Source organism: Hemitrygon akajei, unplaced genomic scaffold, assembly GCF_048418815.1.
Source record: "Hemitrygon akajei unplaced genomic scaffold, sHemAka1.3 Scf000071, whole genome shotgun sequence".
In the NCBI taxonomy this organism is placed as follows: Eukaryota; Metazoa; Chordata; class Chondrichthyes; order Myliobatiformes; family Dasyatidae; genus Hemitrygon; species Hemitrygon akajei.
This window is the reverse complement of record NW_027331957.1, coordinates 2,931,532-2,948,500: the sequence shown is the minus strand read 5'-3', so window position 1 is coordinate 2,948,500 and position 16,969 is coordinate 2,931,532. Positions and strand designations below refer to the sequence as shown.

Sequence of the window (16,969 nt, the reverse complement as noted above, 5' to 3'; positions counted from 1 at the left end):
ATTCACTCAGTGTCTGGCCCCGGGAGTGTGTGATGGGACGGTGTGGAGGGAGATTCACTCTGAGTCTGGCCCTGGGAGTGTGTGATGGGACGGTGCGGAGGGAGATTCACTCTGTGTCTGACCCCGGGAGTTTGTGATGGGACGGTGCGGAGGGAGATTCACTCTGTGTCTGACCCCGGGAGTGTGTGATGGGACGGTGTGGAGGGGAGATTCACTCTGTGTCTGACCCCGGGATTGTATGGAGGGATGATGTGGAGGGAGATTCACTCTGTGTCTGACCCCGGGAGTGTGTGATGGGACGGTGTGGAGGGAGATTCACTCTGTGTCTGACCCCGGGAGTGTCTGATGGGTCGGTGTGGAGGGAGATTCACTCTGTGTCTGACCCCGGGAGTGTGTGATGGGACGGTGTGCAGGGAGCTTCACTCTGTGTTTCACGCCGGTATTCCATCCTCCATCCGTCTCGTACTCGGGACCTCAGTGACTCACGTCTGATATTCGAGCCGATATTAACTGTCTGCGGGGTACAGGAGGGGGACGGTTAGCCAGGAAGGGGGTTAATTTGTGACGAGATCCTGGGCACCCAGACTCTGCCAGTCCGACCTCCCTCAGCCTGGAGCTGAGACGCTACTGTGTCGGCGTGAGGAGCTCCGACCCACTGTTACAGTGCACAGGGTGCGGGGGCAGCGGAAACCTCAAACAAACTCAAGTCCGACACCAAGGCAGGAAGTTAAAGCGGTTTATTGAGTTCATCATGATAAATGCAAATTAAACAGTATGTGAGCAGCTGACTTGCGGGAATAAATACACTGTTGTAGCGATGTACTATGTACAGAGTTAGAGACAACGACACGCAGTTGGTGAGTCTGTTCCAGACTAGTTTATTCAAACTTCGCGGCGCTGGTATTTAATCCCTGGGTATTTGTGAGCCGATGCGCCTGCGCATTTAATCCCGAGCGCCCGCCCTCTCCGAGCGGAAATGACGTCAGAGGTGCTCACCGCGCTGGCTATTTGTGAGTCTATGCGCCTGCGCAGAAAGTGGGTCGCCACACTGTTCCCGACTCACTCACAATTAACTGACCGGTAACAACGGGTGACCGGTAGATTAATCAGTCCCGTTCCTCACCGTCTCTCTGCATCCAATCACACTTCAGGGCCGTGTCCGGGATCGCTGCGGATCCGAGGCCATTGCCGAGGGATTTGTCAATTTAACACCATTGTATCGGCCAGACTGCCGAATGCACCGTCCTCGGCAACGGGAGCAAAAGGATTCTCTCCCGGGACACCGGTGTCCCAGACTGAGCCCCGGCCCCCCCCCGGGACACCGGTGTCCCAGACTGAGCCCCGGCCCCCCCCCCCCCCGGGACACCGGTGTCCCAGACTGAGCCCGGCCCCCCCGGGACACCAGTGTCCCAGACTGAGCCCCGGCCCCTCCCCGGGACACCAGTGTCCCAGACTGAGCCCCGAACCCCCCCGGGACACCGGTGTCCCAGACTGAGCCCCACCCCCCCGGGACACCGGTGTCCCAGACTGAGCCCCGGCCCCCCCCCCCCCGGGACACCGGTGTCCCAGACTGAGCCCCGGCCCCTCCCCGGGACACCAGTGTCCCAGACTGAGCCCCGGCCCCCCCCCGGGACACCGGTGTCCCAGACTGAGCCCCACCCCCCCGGGACACCGGTGTCCCAGACTGAGCCCCGGCCCCTCCCCCGGGACACCAGTGTCCCAGACTGAGCCCCGAACCCCCCCGGGACACCGGTGTCCCAGACTGAGCCCCGCCCCCCCCTCCCCCGGGACACCGGTGTCCCAGACTGAGCCCCGGCCCCCTGGGCTCCTCCTGTCCGGGTAATTCCCCGGGGGGGGTCACGCGGGATAGTCTCGTACACGCACATCCGGCCGAAGTGGCGCCGCCGGACAACGGGCGGAATTGCGTCACCGCGGGAGCGCTTCCGATATCACCAAGCTCGAGACCGGAGCCAGTTCCGTTAAAACCGTTGGGAATCAGCCCCGGCGCGCGGCCGTTAAAGGTAAGGGCGGGAGGTTAAAGGGGAGGGGGAGATAAAGGGGAGGGGGAGTTAAAGGGGAGGGGGGAGTTAAAGGGGAGGGGGGGGTTAAAGGGGAGGGGGAGTTAAAAGGGAGGGCGGGGAATCGGCTCCATCCGGCGGGTGGGGACGTTCACACATTCAGATGTTCACAGTTTCACTCTCAGTCCGGGTCTGACTTCCCGCAGAGATCTCAGTTCCTTCTCCCCGGTCTCACTGAACTGATTGTACCCCAGCCTGAAACAGATGGGAGAATGAAGATGGAATAAACAGATTACACAACAGTGTCAGTAACAGGGGACCGGGGTTAATGTTTCAACAACACTCACAGACAAATATCACCAGAAAACCCGCGGATCCGCTGACATTTTATCACATTGAACATTAACAGAAACACTCACTGGATCAGCTCCAGACTCGGGAGGGTCAGTATGAGGCGGCGGAGACCGGGGACAGATCCGTCTGTCAGAGAGTTTAATTCCAGGTCCAGCTCCGTCAGTGATGGTTTTGTACTGAGAGCGGAGACGAGATCCTCGGCCCCAGAATCTCTGAGACCGACATTGTTCAGCCTGGAGATGAGAGAGAGAGTGCGGGGTGAAGGACACAGAGAGACAGGAGACGGTACAAATCCCCAGTGTTTATCAGTAACACTATTACTGATCACATTAATGTTCAATGTCAGACACCCAGTGACTGTAAACAGAATCTCCCACAGTCTGGTACTTACCGCAGTCTCTGTATTTTACACTCTGAGATTCTCAGAGCCGCAGACACCAGTTTCACTCCTGAATCTCCCAGTTTGTTATTACCCAGGTTCAGCTCCGTCAGGGATGGGTTTGTACTGAGAGCGGAGGCGAGATCCTCGGCCCCAGAATATGTGAGACCGACATTGTCCAGCCTGGAGATGAGAGAGAGTGAGGGTGAAGGACACAGAGAGACAGGAGACGGTACAAATCCCCAGTGTTTATCTGTAAAACAATTACTGATCACATTAATGTTCAGTGTCAGACACCCAGTGACTATAAACACAATCTCCCACAGTCTTGTACTTACCCCAGTTTCTGTATTTTACACTCCGGGTTCCCCAGAGCCGCAGACACCAGTTTCACTCCTGAATCTCCCAGTTTGTTATTTCTCAGGTCCAGATCCGTCAGTGATGGGTTTGTACTGAGAGCGGAGGCGAGATCCTCGGCCCCAGAATCTGTGAGACCGACATGGTTCAGCCTGGAGATGAGAGAGAGTGAGGGTGAAGGACACAGAGAGACAGGAGACGGTACAAATCCCCAGTGTTTATCAGTAACACAATTACTGATTACATTAATATTCAGTGTCAGACACCCAGTGACTGTAAACACAATCTCCCACAGTCTGGTACTTACTCCAGTTTCTGTATTTTACACTCCGGGTTCCCCAGAGCCGCAGACACCAGTTTCACTCCTGAATCTCCCAGTTCATTACCACTCAGGTCCAGCTCCGTCAGTGATCGGTTTGTACTGAGAGCAGAGGCGAAATCCTCGGTCCCAGAATCTGTTAGACCGACATTGAACAGCCTGGAGATGAGAGAGGGTGAGGGGTGAAGGACACAGAGAGACAGGAGACGGTACAAATCCCCAGTGTTTATCAGTAACACAATTACTGATTACATTAATGTTCAGTGTCAGACACCCAGTGACTGTAAACACAATCTCCCACAGTCTGGTACTTACCACAGTTTCTGTATTTTACACTCCGGGTTCCTCAGAGCCGACAACACCAGTTTCACTCCTGAATCTCCCAGCTCATTCTCCCCGAGTCTAAACACAAACAGACAAATTGATGAACAAAGTGATACAAACCGTGGGTCTGAAGGTAATTCTCTCACGCGGATATTTCAGGAAACATTAAACCCTTCCGTAAAGCACTGATCGGAGTTCCCATCACTGTCAATGTCCCTCACTGCCCAGCTCCAGGGTATTCACCCAATGTCAGTCATTTAGTCTGTTGCTGTGACCCTGTGAACTCCACATATTCTGTCTCGTTCTCCGTTGGCTAGAAAAGTGTTACTGACCACAGAGTGTCAGAAGGGGCAGGGATGAAGGTGATATAGCCCCACAGTGAGGAAGATTTGTGAGTCAGGAAATGTCGATGGGAGATGGAGGAAGAGACCCCACCTGAGGGAACAGAGGGAAAGACGCAAGAGGAAAGGGATGGGGGAAAGAGTTCCCACAGGAGGAAGTGGGATGGGGAAGGAGAGATCCCACAGGAGGAAGAGGGATGGGGAATAGACATCCCACAGGAGGACGGGGGACGGGGAAGAGAGGTCCCACAGGAGAAATGGGGATGGGGATAAGAGATCCCACAGGAGGAAGAGGATGGGAAAGAGATATCCCACAGGAGGAAGAGGAAAGTGGAAGAGAGATCCCAGAGGAGGAAGTGGATGGGGAAGAGAGATCCCGCAGTAGGAAGCTGAATCAGGAAAATAGATCCCACAGGAGAAAGGAGATTGGGAAAAGAGATCTACAGGAGGAAGGGGATCGAGAGGAGAGATTCCACAGGAAGAAAGGGATGGGGAAGAGATATCCCACAGGAGGGAGGAGATGAGGAAATGAGATCCCGCAGGAAGAAGTGGGATGGGGAAGAGAGATCCCACAGGAGGAAGGTGGATGGGGAAGGGAGATCCCACAGGAAGAAGGGGATGGGAAAGAGGTCCCGTAGGAGGAAGGAGATGGGGAAGAGCGATGCAACAGGAGGACGGGGATGGGGAAGAGAGATCCCACAGGAGGAAGGGGGATGTGGAAGAGGAGATCCCACAGTAGGAAATGGATGGGGATAAGAGATCCCACCGGAGTTGGGGGGATGGGGAAGAGAGTTCCCTCAGGTGGAAGGGGTTAGGAAAGAGAGAACCTATTGGAGGAAAGGGAGTGGGAAGGAGAGATCCCACAGGAGGAAGGAGGATGGGGAAGAGATGCCACAGGGTGAAAGAGATTGGGAAGAGAGATCACACAGTCGGAAACGGAATCAGCAAGAGAGATCCCACATGAGAAGGGGAAGGCGGTGAGAGATCCCACAGGAGGAAGAGGATGGGCAATCGACTTCCCAGAGGAGGAGGGGGACGGGGAAGAGAGATCCCAGAGGAGGAAGGGGTTGGGGAAGAGTGATCCCACAGGAGGAAGGAGGATGGGGAAGAGAGTTCCCACAGTCGGAAACGGAATCAGCAAGAGAGATCCCACAGGAGAAGGGGAAGGAGATGAGAGATCCCACAGGAGCAAGATGGGAAGAGAGATCCCTCAGGAGGAAGGGGAATGGGAAAGAGAGATCTCACAGGATGAAGGGGATGGGAAAAAGAGATCACGCAGGGGGAATTGTGATGTGGAAAATAGATCCCACAGGAGAAAGGAGATTAGGAAAAGAGATCTACAGGAGGAAGGGGATCAGGAGGAGAGATCCCACAGGTGGAAGGGGATGGGGAAGAGAGATCTCACAGGAGGAAGGGGGGGTGGGGGAAAAGAGATCTACAGGAGGAAGGGGGGTCAGGAGGAGAGATCCCACAGGTGGAAGGGGATGGGGAAGAGAGATCTCACAGGAGGAAGGGGGGTGGGGAAAAGAGATCCCACAGGAGGAGGGGGATGGGGAAGAGAGTTCCCACAGGAGGAAGTGGGGTGGGGAAAAGAGATCCCACAGGAGGAAGGGGGGTGGGGAAAAGAGATCCCACAGGAGGAAGGGGATGGGGAAGAGAGATCCCACAGGAGGAAGGGGGGCTGGGGAAAAGAGATCCCACAGGAGGAAGGGGATGGGGAAGAGAGATCTCACAGGAGGAATGTGATGGGAAAAACAGTTCCCAAAGGAGGAAGGGGGATGGGAAAAGAGATCCCACAGGAGGAGGGGGATGGGGAAGAGAGATCACACAGAAGGAAGGGGAATGGGGAAGAAACATCCTACAGGAGGAAGGGGGATGGGGAAGAAGTCCCATAGTTGGAAGGCGATGGGGAAGAGAGATCCCACAGAAGGAAGGGGGATGCGGAAGTGAGATCCCGCAGGCGGAAGGGGACTGGGGAAGAGAGATCCCACAGGAGGAAGGGGGATGTGGAAGAAAGTTCCCACAGGAGGAAGGGAGATGGGGAAGAGAGATCCTATTGCAGGAGGGGGATGGGAAAGAGAGATCCCACAGGAGGAAGGGGGCTGGGGAAGCGAGATCTCACAGGAGGAAGGGGGATGGGGAAGCGAGATCTCACAGGAGGAAGGGGGATAGGGAAGCGAGATCTCACAGGAGGAAGGGGGATGGGGAAGAGAGATCCCACTGGAGGAAGGGGGCTGGGGAACAGAGATCCCACAGGAGGATGGGGGATAGGGAAGAGAGATCCCACAGGAGGAAGGGGGCTGGGGAAGAGAGATCCCACAGGAGGAAGGGGGATGGGGAAGAGAGATCCCACAGGAGGAAGGGTGATGGGGAAAAGAGATCCCACAGGAGGAAGGGGGGATGGGGAAGACAGATCCCACAGGAGGAAGGGGGATGGGGAAAAGTGATCCCAAAGGAAGGAAGGGATGAGGGAAGGAGATGCCGCAGGGAGAAGTGGGATGGGGAAAAGAGATCCCTCAGGAGTTGGGGGGATGTGGAAGAGAGTTCCCACAGGTGGAAGGGGGATGTGGAAGAGAGTTCCCGCAGGAGGAAGGGGGATGTGGAAGAGAGTTCCCGCAGGAGGAAGGGGGATGGGGAAGAGTGATCCCACATGTGGAAAGGGGATGGGGAAGAGAGATCCAACGGGACGAAGGAGATCGGGAGAAGAGATCTACAGGGGGAATGGGATGGGGAAGAGAGAACCCACAGGAAGAAAGGGATGGGGAAGAGATATCCCACAGTAGGAAGAGGATGGGAAAGAGATATTCCACAGGAAGAAGTGGGATAGGGAATAGAGATCCCACAGGAGGAAGAGGATGGAAAGAGAGATCCCAGAGGAGGAAGTGGATGGGGAAGAGAGATCCCGCAGTAGGAAGGGGGATGTGGAAGAGAGATCCCACAGGAGGAAGGGGGATGGGGAAAAGTGTCCCAAAGGAAGGAAGGGATGAGGAAAGGAGATGCCGCAGGAAGTAGTGTGATGGGGAAAAGAGATCCCACAGGAGTTGGGGGGATGGGGAAGAGAGATCCCACAGGATGAAGGGGGATGTGGAAAACAGATCCCACAGGACGAATGTGATGGGGAAAAGAGTTCCCACAGGAGGAAGGGGGGGGGTGGGGAAAGTGATCCCAAAGGAAGGAAGGGATGAGGGAAGGAGATGCTGCAGGAAGAAGTGGGATGGGGAAAAGAGATCCCACAGGAGTTGGGGGGATGGGGAGTTCCCACAGGTGGAAGGGGTTAGGAAAGAGAGATCCTATGGGACGAAAGGGAATGGGAAGGAGAGATCCCACAGGAGGAAGGCGGATGTGGAAGCGAGATCCCACAGGAGGAAGGGGAATGGGGAAGAGGTCCCATAGGAAGAAGGAGATGGGGAAGAGAGATCCAACAGGAGGACGGGGATGGGGAAGAGTGATCCCACAGGAGGAAGGAGGATGGGGAAGAGAGATCCCGCAGTCGGAAATGGAATCAGCAAGAGAGATCCCACAGGAGAAGGGAAAGGCGATGAGAGATCCCACAGTAGGAAGCAGAATCAGGAAGAGAGTTCCCACAGGAGTAAGGAGGATGGGGAAGAGAGATCCCACAGGCGGAAGAGGGATAGAGAAGAGAAATCCCACAGGAGGAAGGGGGATAGGGAAGAGAGATCCTACAGGAGGAAGGGGGATAGGGAAGAGAGATCCTACGGGAGGAAGGGGGATGGGGAAGAGAGATCCCACAGGAGGAAGGGGAATAGGGAAGAGAGATCCCACAGGAGGAAGGGGGATAGGGAAGAGAGATCCTACGGGAGGAAGGGGACTGGGAACTAGAGTTCCTATAGGAGCAATGCAGATGGGGAAGGGAGATCCCAAAGGAAGAAGGGGGCTGGGGTAGAGAGATCCCACAGGAGGAAGTGGTTGGGAGGAGAGATCCCACAGCAGAAAGGGGGATGGGGTAGAGAGATCCCACAGGAGGAAGGGGTGGGGAAGAGAGATCCAACAGGAGGAAGGTGGATGGGCAAGAGAGATCCCACAGGAGGAAGAGGGATGGGGAAGCGAGATCCCACAGGAGGAAGCGTGATGGGGAAGAGAGATCCCACAGGAGGATGGGGGATGTGGAATAGAGATCACACAGGAGGAAGGGGGCTGGGGAGAGAGATCCCACAGGAGGATGGGGGATGTGGAATAGAGATCACACAGGAGGAAGGGGGGCTGGGGAAGAGAGATCCCACAGGAGGACGGGGATGGGGAAGAGAGATCCCATAGAAGGAGGGGGGATGGGGAAGAGAAATCCCACAGGAGGAAGGGTGATAGGGAATTTCAACATGCAGGTGAACTGAGAGAATCGGTTTGGTGCTGGACCCCAGGATAGGGAGTTTGTAGAGTGCCTACGGGATGCATTCTTGGAACAGCTTGTACGAGAGCCGACCAGGGACAGGGCTATTCTGGATTTAGTCTTGTGTAATGAACAGGATTTGATAAGCGATCTTGAAGTAAAGGAGCCATTAGGAGGTATTGACCATAACATGATGTGCTTTTATCTGCAGTTTGAGAAGGATAAGGGCAGCTCGGAGGTGTCAGTGTTGCAGTTGAACAGGGGAAACTATGGAGCCATGAGGGAGGAGCTGCTCAAAGTTGACTGGACGGATAGCCTAGCAGAAAAGACAGTGGAACAGCAACGGCAGGTATTCTTGGGAATAATACACAATTTGCAAAATCAGTTCATCCCCAGAGAAGGAAGGATTCAAGGCGGGAAAGGGGCCACAGTGGTTGACAAAGGAAGTCAGAGATTGCATAGCATTAAAAAAAAGGAAGTATGACAGAGCTAAGGTGAGTGGGAGGACAGATGATTGGGAAGTTTTTAAGGAACAACGAACTTAACTAAAAAGGCAATACGGGGAGAAAAAATGAGGTACGAACTCAAGCTAGCCAGGAAAATAAAGGAAGATAGCAAAAGCTTTTTTAGGTATGTGAAGAGAAAGAAGATAGTTAAGAACAATGTTGGGCCCTTGAAGAATGAATTGGGTGAAATTGTTATGGGAAACAGAGAAATGGCAGAAGAATTTAATGAGTACTTTAGATCTGTTTTCTCTAAGGAAGGCACAAGCAATCTCCCAGATGTATGGATGGGCCAAGGACATAGGGTAACAGTGGAAATGAAACAGATTGACATTAGGAAGGAAACGGTGATGAGTAGACTGATGGGACTGAAGTCTGACAAATCCCCAGGTCCGGATGTTCTGCATCCTAGGGTACTAAAGGAGGTGGCCCTGGAAATTGCGGATGCATTGGTAATCATTTTCCAATGTTCCTTAGATTCAGGATCAGTTCCTGAGGATTGGAGAATGGCTAATGTTATCCCACTCTTTAAGAAAGGAGGGAGGGAGAAAACAGAGTACTACCGACCTGTCAGCCTGACATCGGTGGTGGGGAAGATGCTAGAGTCCATTATTAAGGATGAAATAGTGGCATATCTAGATAGCAGTGATAGGATTGGGCCGAGCCAGCATGGATTTACCAAGGGTAAATCATGCTTGACTAATCTGTTGGAGTTTTTCGAGGATGTAACCAGGAAGTTAGACGGGTGAGATCCAGTGGATGTAGTGTACCTCGATTTTCAAAAGGCATTTGATAAGGTCCCACATAGGAGATTGGTGGGTAAAATCAAAGCTCAGGGCATCGGGGGGAAGACATTGACATGGATAGAAAACTGGTTGGCAGATAGAAAGCAAAGGGTAACGGTGAATGAGTGTTTCTCAGAATGGCAGGTGGTGACTAGTGGGGTGCCACAGGGTTCGGTATTGGGACCACAGCTGTTTACAATTTACATCAACGATTTAGATGAAGGCATTGAGAATAACATCAGCAGATTTGCTGATGATACTAAGCTGGGTGGCAGTGTGACATGTGATGAGGATGTTAGGAGAATTCAGGGTGACTTGGATAGGCTGGGTGAGTGGGCAGATACTTGGCAGATGACGTTTAATGTGAATAAGTGTGAGGTTATCCACTTTTGGAGTAAGAACAGGAAGGCAGATGATTATCTGAACGGTGTAGAGTTAGGTAAGGGAGAAATACAAAGAGATCTAGGAGTCCTTGTTCATCAGTCACTGAAGGTGAATGAGCAAGTGCAGCAGGCAGTGCAGAAGGCTAATGGAATGTTGGCCTTCATTACAAAGGGAATTGAGTACAAGAGGAAGGAAATCCTCTTGCATTTGTACAGAGCCCTGGTGAGACCACACCTGGAGTATTGTGTACAGTTCTGGTCTCCAGGGTTAAGAGGAAGTGCAGCGTAGATTCACGAGGTTAATTCCTGGGATGTCTGGACTGTCTTATGCAGAGAGGTTAGAGAGACTCGGCTTGTACACACTGGAATTAAGGAGATTGAGAGGGGATCTGATTGAAACATATAAGATTATTAAGGGATTGGACAAGATAGAAGCAGGAAATATGTTCCAGATGCTGGGAGAGTCCAGTACTAGAGGGCATGGTTTGAGAATAAGGGGTTGGTCATTTAAGACAGAGTTAAGGAAAATCTTCTCCCAGAGACTTGTGGGGGTCTGGAATGCACTGCCTCGGAAGGTAGTGGAGGCCAATTCTCTGGATGCTTTCAAGAAGGAGCTAGATAGGTATCTTATGGATAGGGGAATCAAGGGATATGGGGACAATGCAGGAAAGGGGTATTGATAGTAGATGATCAGCCATGATCTCAAAATGGCGGTGCAGGCTCGAAGGGCCAAATGGTCTACCTCTGCACCTGTTGGCTATTGTCTATTGTCCCACAGGAGGAAGGGCGATGGGAAAGAGAGATCCCACAGGAGGAAAATGGATGGGGAAGAGAGATCCCACTGCAGGTACGGGGATGGGAAAGAGAGATCCCACAGGACGAAGGGGGATGGGAAAGAGAGATCCCACAGGAAGAAGGGGGATGTGGAAGAGAGATCCCACAGGCGGAAGGGAGATGGGGAAGAGAGATCCCACTGCAGGTACGGGGATGGGAAAGAGAGATCCCACAGGACGAAGGGGGATGGGAAAGAGAGATCCCACAGGAGGAAGGGGGATGTGGAAGAGAGATCCCACAAGAGGAACAAGAATGGGAAAGTGAGATCCCACCGGAGGAAGATGGATGGGGAAGAGAAATCCCACAAGAGGATTGTGGATGGGGAAAAGAGATCCCATAGGAGGAAAGGAGACTGGGAAGACAGATCCCACAGCAGGAAGGGGGATAGGGAAGAAACATCCCACAGGAAGTAGGGGATGAGGAACTGAGATCCCGCAGGAAGAAGTGGGATGGGGAAGAGAGATCCCACTGGAGTTAGGGGGATGGGGAAGAGAGATCCTAAAGGAGGAAGGAGAATGGGAAAGATAGATCCCACAGGAGGAAGGGGGACAGGGAAGAGGTCCTATAGGAGGATTGGGGATGGGGAAGAGAGATCCCACAGAAGGAAGAGGATGCGTAAGAGATATCCCGCAGGAGGAAGAGGGATGGGGAATAGACATCCCACAGGAGGAAGGGGGCTGGGGAAGAGATACCACATGGTGAAAGAGATTGGGAAGAGAGATCTCGCAGTCAGAAACAGAATCAGGAAGAGAGATCCCACAGGAGAAGGGGGCTGGGGAAGAGAGATCCCACAGGAGAAGGGGGCTGGGGAAGAGAGATCCCACAGGAGAAGGGGAAGGTGATGAGAGATCCCACAGGAGCAAGATGGGAAGAGAGATCACATAGGAGGAAGGGGGATGGGGAAGAGAGATCCCACAGGTGGAAGGGGGCTGGGGAAGATAGATCCCACAGGAAGGAGGGGGTGTGGAACTGAGATCCCGCAGGAGTAAGGAGGATGGGGAAGAGATACCACATGGTGAAAGAGATTGGGAAGAGAGATCTCGCAGTCAGAAACAGAATCAGGAAGAGAGATCCCACAGGAGAAGGGGGCTGGGGAAGAGAGATCCCACAGGAGAAGGGGAAGGTGATGAGAGATCCCACAGGAGCAAGATGGGAAGAGAGATCACATAGGAGGAAGGGGGATGGGAAAGAGAGATCCCACAGGAGGAAGAGGGATGCGGCAGAGAGATCCCTCAGGAGAAAGGGTGATAGGGAAGAAATTTCCGGCAGGAGGAAGTGGATGGGGAAGAGAGATCCCACAGTAGGAAGCAGAATCAGGAAGAGAGATCAAACAGGAGGAAGGGGGATGTGGAAGAAAGTTCCCACAGGAGGAAATAGATGGGCAAAAAGAGATCCCACAGGCGGGAGGGGGATGGGGAAAAGAGATCCCAAAGGAGGAAGGGGGATGGGGAAGAGAGATCCCACAGGAGGAAGGGGGATAGGGAAGAGAGATCCCACAGGAGGAAGGGGGGATAGGGAAGAGAGATCCTACGGGAGGAAGGGGACTGGGAACTAGAGTTCCTATAGGAGCAATGCAGATGGGGAAGGGAGATCCCAAAGGAAGAAGGGGGCTGGGGTAGAGAGATCCCACAGGAGGAAGTGGTTGGGAGGAGAGATCCCACAGCAGAAAGGGGGATGGGGTAGAGAGATCCCACAGGAGGAAGGGGTGGGGAAGAGAGATCCAACAGGAGGAAGGTGGATGGGCAAGAGAGATCCCACAGGAGGAAGAGGGATGGGGAAGCGAGATCCCACAGGAGGAAGCGTGATGGGGAAGAGAGATCCCACAGGAGGATGGGGGATGTGGAATAGAGATCACACAGGAGGAAGGGGGCTGGGGAGAGAGATCCCACAGGAGGATGGGGGATGTGGAATAGAGATCACACAGGAGGAAGGGGGCTGGGGAAGAGAGATCCCACAGGAGGACGGGGATGGGGAAGAGAAATCCCACAGGAGGAAGGGTGATAGGGAATTTCAACATGCAGGTGAACTGAGAGAATCAGTTTGGTGCTGGACCCCAGGATAGGGAGTTTGTAGAGTGCCTACGGGATGCATTCTTGGAACAGCTTGTACGAGAGCCGACCAGGGACAGGGCTATTCTGGATTTAGTCTTGTGTAATGAACAGGATTTGATAAGCGATCTTGAAGTAAAGGAGCCATTAGGAGGTATTGACCATAACATGATGTGCTTTTATCTGCAGTTTGAGAAGGATAAGGGCAGCTCGGAGGTGTCAGTGTTGCAGTTGAACAGGGGAAACTATGGAGCCATGAGGGAGGAGCTGCTCAAAGTTGACTGGACGGATAGCCTAGCAGAAAAGACAGTGGAACAGCAACGGCAGGTATTCTTGGGAATAATACACAATTTGCAAAATCAGTTCATCCCCAGAGAAGGAAGGATTCAAGGCGGGAAAGGGGCCACAGTGGTTGACAAAGGAAGTCAGAGATTGCATAGCATTAAAAAAAAGGAAGTATGACAGAGCTAAGGTGAGTGGGAGGACAGATGATTGGGAAGTTTTTAAGGAACAACGAACTTAACTAAAAAGGCAATACGGGGAGAAAAAATGAGGTACGAACTGAAGCTAGCCAGGAAAATAAAGGAAGATAGCAAAAGCTTTTTTAGGTATGTGAAGAGAAAGAAGATAGTTAAGAACAATGTTGGGCCCTTGAAGAATGAATTGGGTGAAATTGTTATGGGAAACAGAGAAATGGCAGAAGAATTTAATGAGTACTTTAGATCTGTTTTCTCTAAGGAAGGCACAAGCAATCTCCCAGATGTATGGATGGGCCAAGGACATAGGGTAACAGTGGAAATGAAACAGATTGACATTAGGAAGGAAACGGTGATGAGTAGACTGATGGGACTGAAGTCTGACAAATCCCCAGGTCCGGATGGTCTGCATCCTAGGGTACTAAAGGAGGTGGCCCTGGAAATTGCGGATGCATTGGTAATCATTTTCCAATGTTCCTTAGATTCAGGATCAGTTCCTGAGGATTGGAGAATGGCTAATGTTATCCCACTCTTTAAGAAAGGAGGGAGGGAGAAAACAGAGTACTATCGACCTGTCAGCCTGACATCGGTGGTGGGGAAGATGCTAGAGTCCATTATTAAGGATGAAATAGTGGCATATCTAGATAGCAGTGATAGGATTGGGCCGAGCCAGCATGGATTTACCAAGGGTAAATCATGCTTGACTAATCTGTTGGAGTTTTTCGAGGATGTAACCAGGAAGTTAGACGGGTGAGATCCAGTGGATGTAGTGTACCTCGATTTTCAAAAGGCATTTGATAAGGTCCCACATAGGAGATTGGTGGGAAAAATCAAAGCTCAGGGCATCGGGGGGAAGACATTGACATGGATAGAAAACTGGTTGGCAGATAGAAAGCAAAGGGTAACGGTGAATGAGTGTTTCTCAGAATGGCAGGTGGTGACTAGTGGGGTGCCACAGGGTTCGGTATTGGGACCACAGCTGTTTACAATTTACATCAACGATTTAGATGAAGGCATTGAGAATAACATCAGCAGATTTGCTGATGATACTAAGCTGGGTGGCAGTGTGACATGTGATGAGGATGTTAGGAGAATTCAGGGTGACTTGGATAAGCTGGGTGAGTGGGCAGATACTTGGCAGATGACGTTTAATGTGAATAAGTGTGAGGTTATCCACATTGGGAGTAAGCACAGGAAGGCAGATTATTATCTGAACGGTGTAGAGTTAGGTAAGGGAGAAATACGGAGAGATCTAGGAGTCCTTGTTCATCAGTCACTGAAGGTGAATGAGCAAGTGCAGCAGGCAGTGCAGAAGGCTAATGGAATGTTGGCCTTTATTCCAAAGGGAATTGAGTACAAGAGCAAGGAAATCCTCTTGCATTTGTACAGAGCCCTGGTGAGACCACAGCTGGAGTATTGTGTACAGTTTTGGTCTCCAGGGTTAAGGAAGGACATCCTGGCTGTAGAGGAAGTGCAGCGTAGATTTACGAGGTTAATTCCTGGGATGTCTGGACTGTCTTACGCAGAGAGGTTAGAGAGACTGGGCTTGTACACACTGGAATTAAGCAGATTGAGAAGGGATCTGATTGAAACATAGAAGATTATTAAAGGATTGGACAAGATAGAGGCAGGAAATATGTTCCAGATGCTGGGAGAGTCCAGTACCAGAGGGCATGGTTTTAGAATAAGGGGTAGGTCATTTAGGACAGTGTTAAGGAAAAATTTCTCCCAGAGAGTTGTGGGTGCCTGGAATGTACTGCCTCGGAAGGAAGTGGAGGCCAATTCTCTGGATGCTTTCAAGAAGGAGCTAGATAGGTATCTTATGGATAGGGGAATCATGGGTTATGGGGACAAGGCAGGAACCGGGTATTGATAGTAGATGATCAGCCATGATCTCAAAATGGCGGTGCAGGCTCGAAGGGCCGAATGGTCTACTTCTGCACCTATTGTCTATTGTCCCACAGGAGGAAGGGGGATGGGGAAGAGAGATCCCACAGGAGGATGGGGGATGGGGAGGAAATTTCCGGCAGGAGGAAGTGGATGGGGAAGAGTGATCCCACAGTAGGAAGCAGCATCAGGAAGAGAGATCCAACAGGTGGTAGGGGGATGGGAAAGAGAGATACCACAGGAGGAAGGGGATTCAGAAGAGAATTCCCACAGAAGGAAGGGAGATGGGGAAGAGAGATCACACAAGAGGACGGGGAATGGGAAAAAGAGACTCCACTGGAGGTAGGGGAATGGGAAAGAGAGATCCCACAGGAGGATGGGGGATGGGGAAGAGAGATCCCACAGGAGGTAGGGGGATGGGTAATTTCAACATGCAGGTGAACTGGGAGAAACAGTTTGGTGCTGGACCCCAGGATAGGGAGTTTGTAGAGGGCCTACGGGATGCTTTCTTGGAACAGCTTGTACGAGAGCCGACCAGGGACAAGGCTATTCTGGATTTAGTCTTGTGTAATGAACAGGGTTTGATAAGCGATCTTGAAGTATGGGAGCCATTAGGAGGTAGTGACCATAACATGATATGTTTTTATCTGCAGTTTGAGAAGGATAAGGGCAGCTCGGAGGTGTCAGTGTTGCAGTTGAACGGGGGAATCTATGGAGCCATGAGGGTGGAGCTGGCCAAAGTTGACTGGACGGAATGCCTAGCAGAAAAGACAGTGGAACAGCAATGGCAGGTATTCTTGGGAATAATGCACAAGGTGCAAAATCAGTTCATCCCCAGAGAAGGAAGGATTCAAAGGGGGGAAAGGGGCCACAGTGGTTGACAAAGGAAGTCAGAGATTGCACAGCATTAAAAAAAGGAAGTATGACAGAGCTAAGGTGAGTGGGAGGACAGATGATTGGGAAGTTTTTAAGTAACAACAGAACTTAACTAAAAAGGCAATACGGGGAGAAAAAATGAGGTACTAACGCAAGCTAGCCAGGAATATAAAGGAAGATAGCAAAAGCTTTTTACATATGTGAAGAGAAAGAAGATAGTTAAGAACAATGTTGGGCCCTTGAAGAATGAATTGGGTGAAATAGTTATGGGAAACAGAGAAATGGCAGAAGAATTTAATGAGTGCTTTAGATCTGTCTTCACTAAGGAAGACACAAGCAATCTCCCAGATGTATGGATGGGCCAAGGACATAGGGTAACAGAGGAAATGAAACAGATTGACATTAGGAAGGAAACGGTGATGAGAAGACTGATGGGATTGAAAGCTGACAAATCCCCAGGTCCAGATGGTCTGCATCCTAGGGTACTAAAGGAGGTGGCCCTGGAAATTGCGGATGCATTGGTAGTCATTTTCCAATGTTCCTTAGATTCAGGATCAGTTCCTGAGGATTGGAGAATGGCTAATGTTATCCCATTTTTTAAGAAAGGAGGGAGGGAGAAAACAGAGAAGTATCGACCTGTCAGCCTGACATCAGTGGTGGGGAAGATGCTAGAGTCCATTATTAAAGATGAAATAGTGGCATATCTAGATAGCAGTGATAGGATTGGGCCGACCAGCATG

At 51.8% G+C, this 16,969-nt stretch overlaps 1 protein-coding gene across 3 annotated transcripts in view; it reads right to left on the bottom strand.

The window, feature by feature from the left end:
* Positions 1–2,106: 2,106 nt before the first annotated feature.
* The window catches only part of LOC140722176 (NACHT, LRR and PYD domains-containing protein 3-like), a 37,356-nt gene continuing 22,493 nt past the window's right edge, over positions 2,107–16,969 (bottom strand). For 2 of the 3 annotated variants that reach the window (XM_073036963.1, XM_073036965.1), the window contains 6 exons: positions 3,743–3,829; positions 3,416–3,586; positions 3,090–3,260; positions 2,764–2,934; positions 2,438–2,605; positions 2,107–2,273 (listed from right to left, as the gene is read on the bottom strand). In XM_073036963.1, the coding sequence (XP_072893064.1) occupies positions 2,186–2,273; positions 2,438–2,605; positions 2,764–2,934; positions 3,090–3,260; positions 3,416–3,586; positions 3,743–3,829 (856 nt within the window). In that variant the 3' untranslated portion in view covers positions 2,107–2,185. The remainder of the gene's footprint in view (positions 2,274–2,437; positions 2,606–2,763; positions 2,935–3,089; positions 3,261–3,415; positions 3,587–3,742; positions 3,830–16,969) is intronic. The other variant, XM_073036966.1, reaches the window with a different exon arrangement.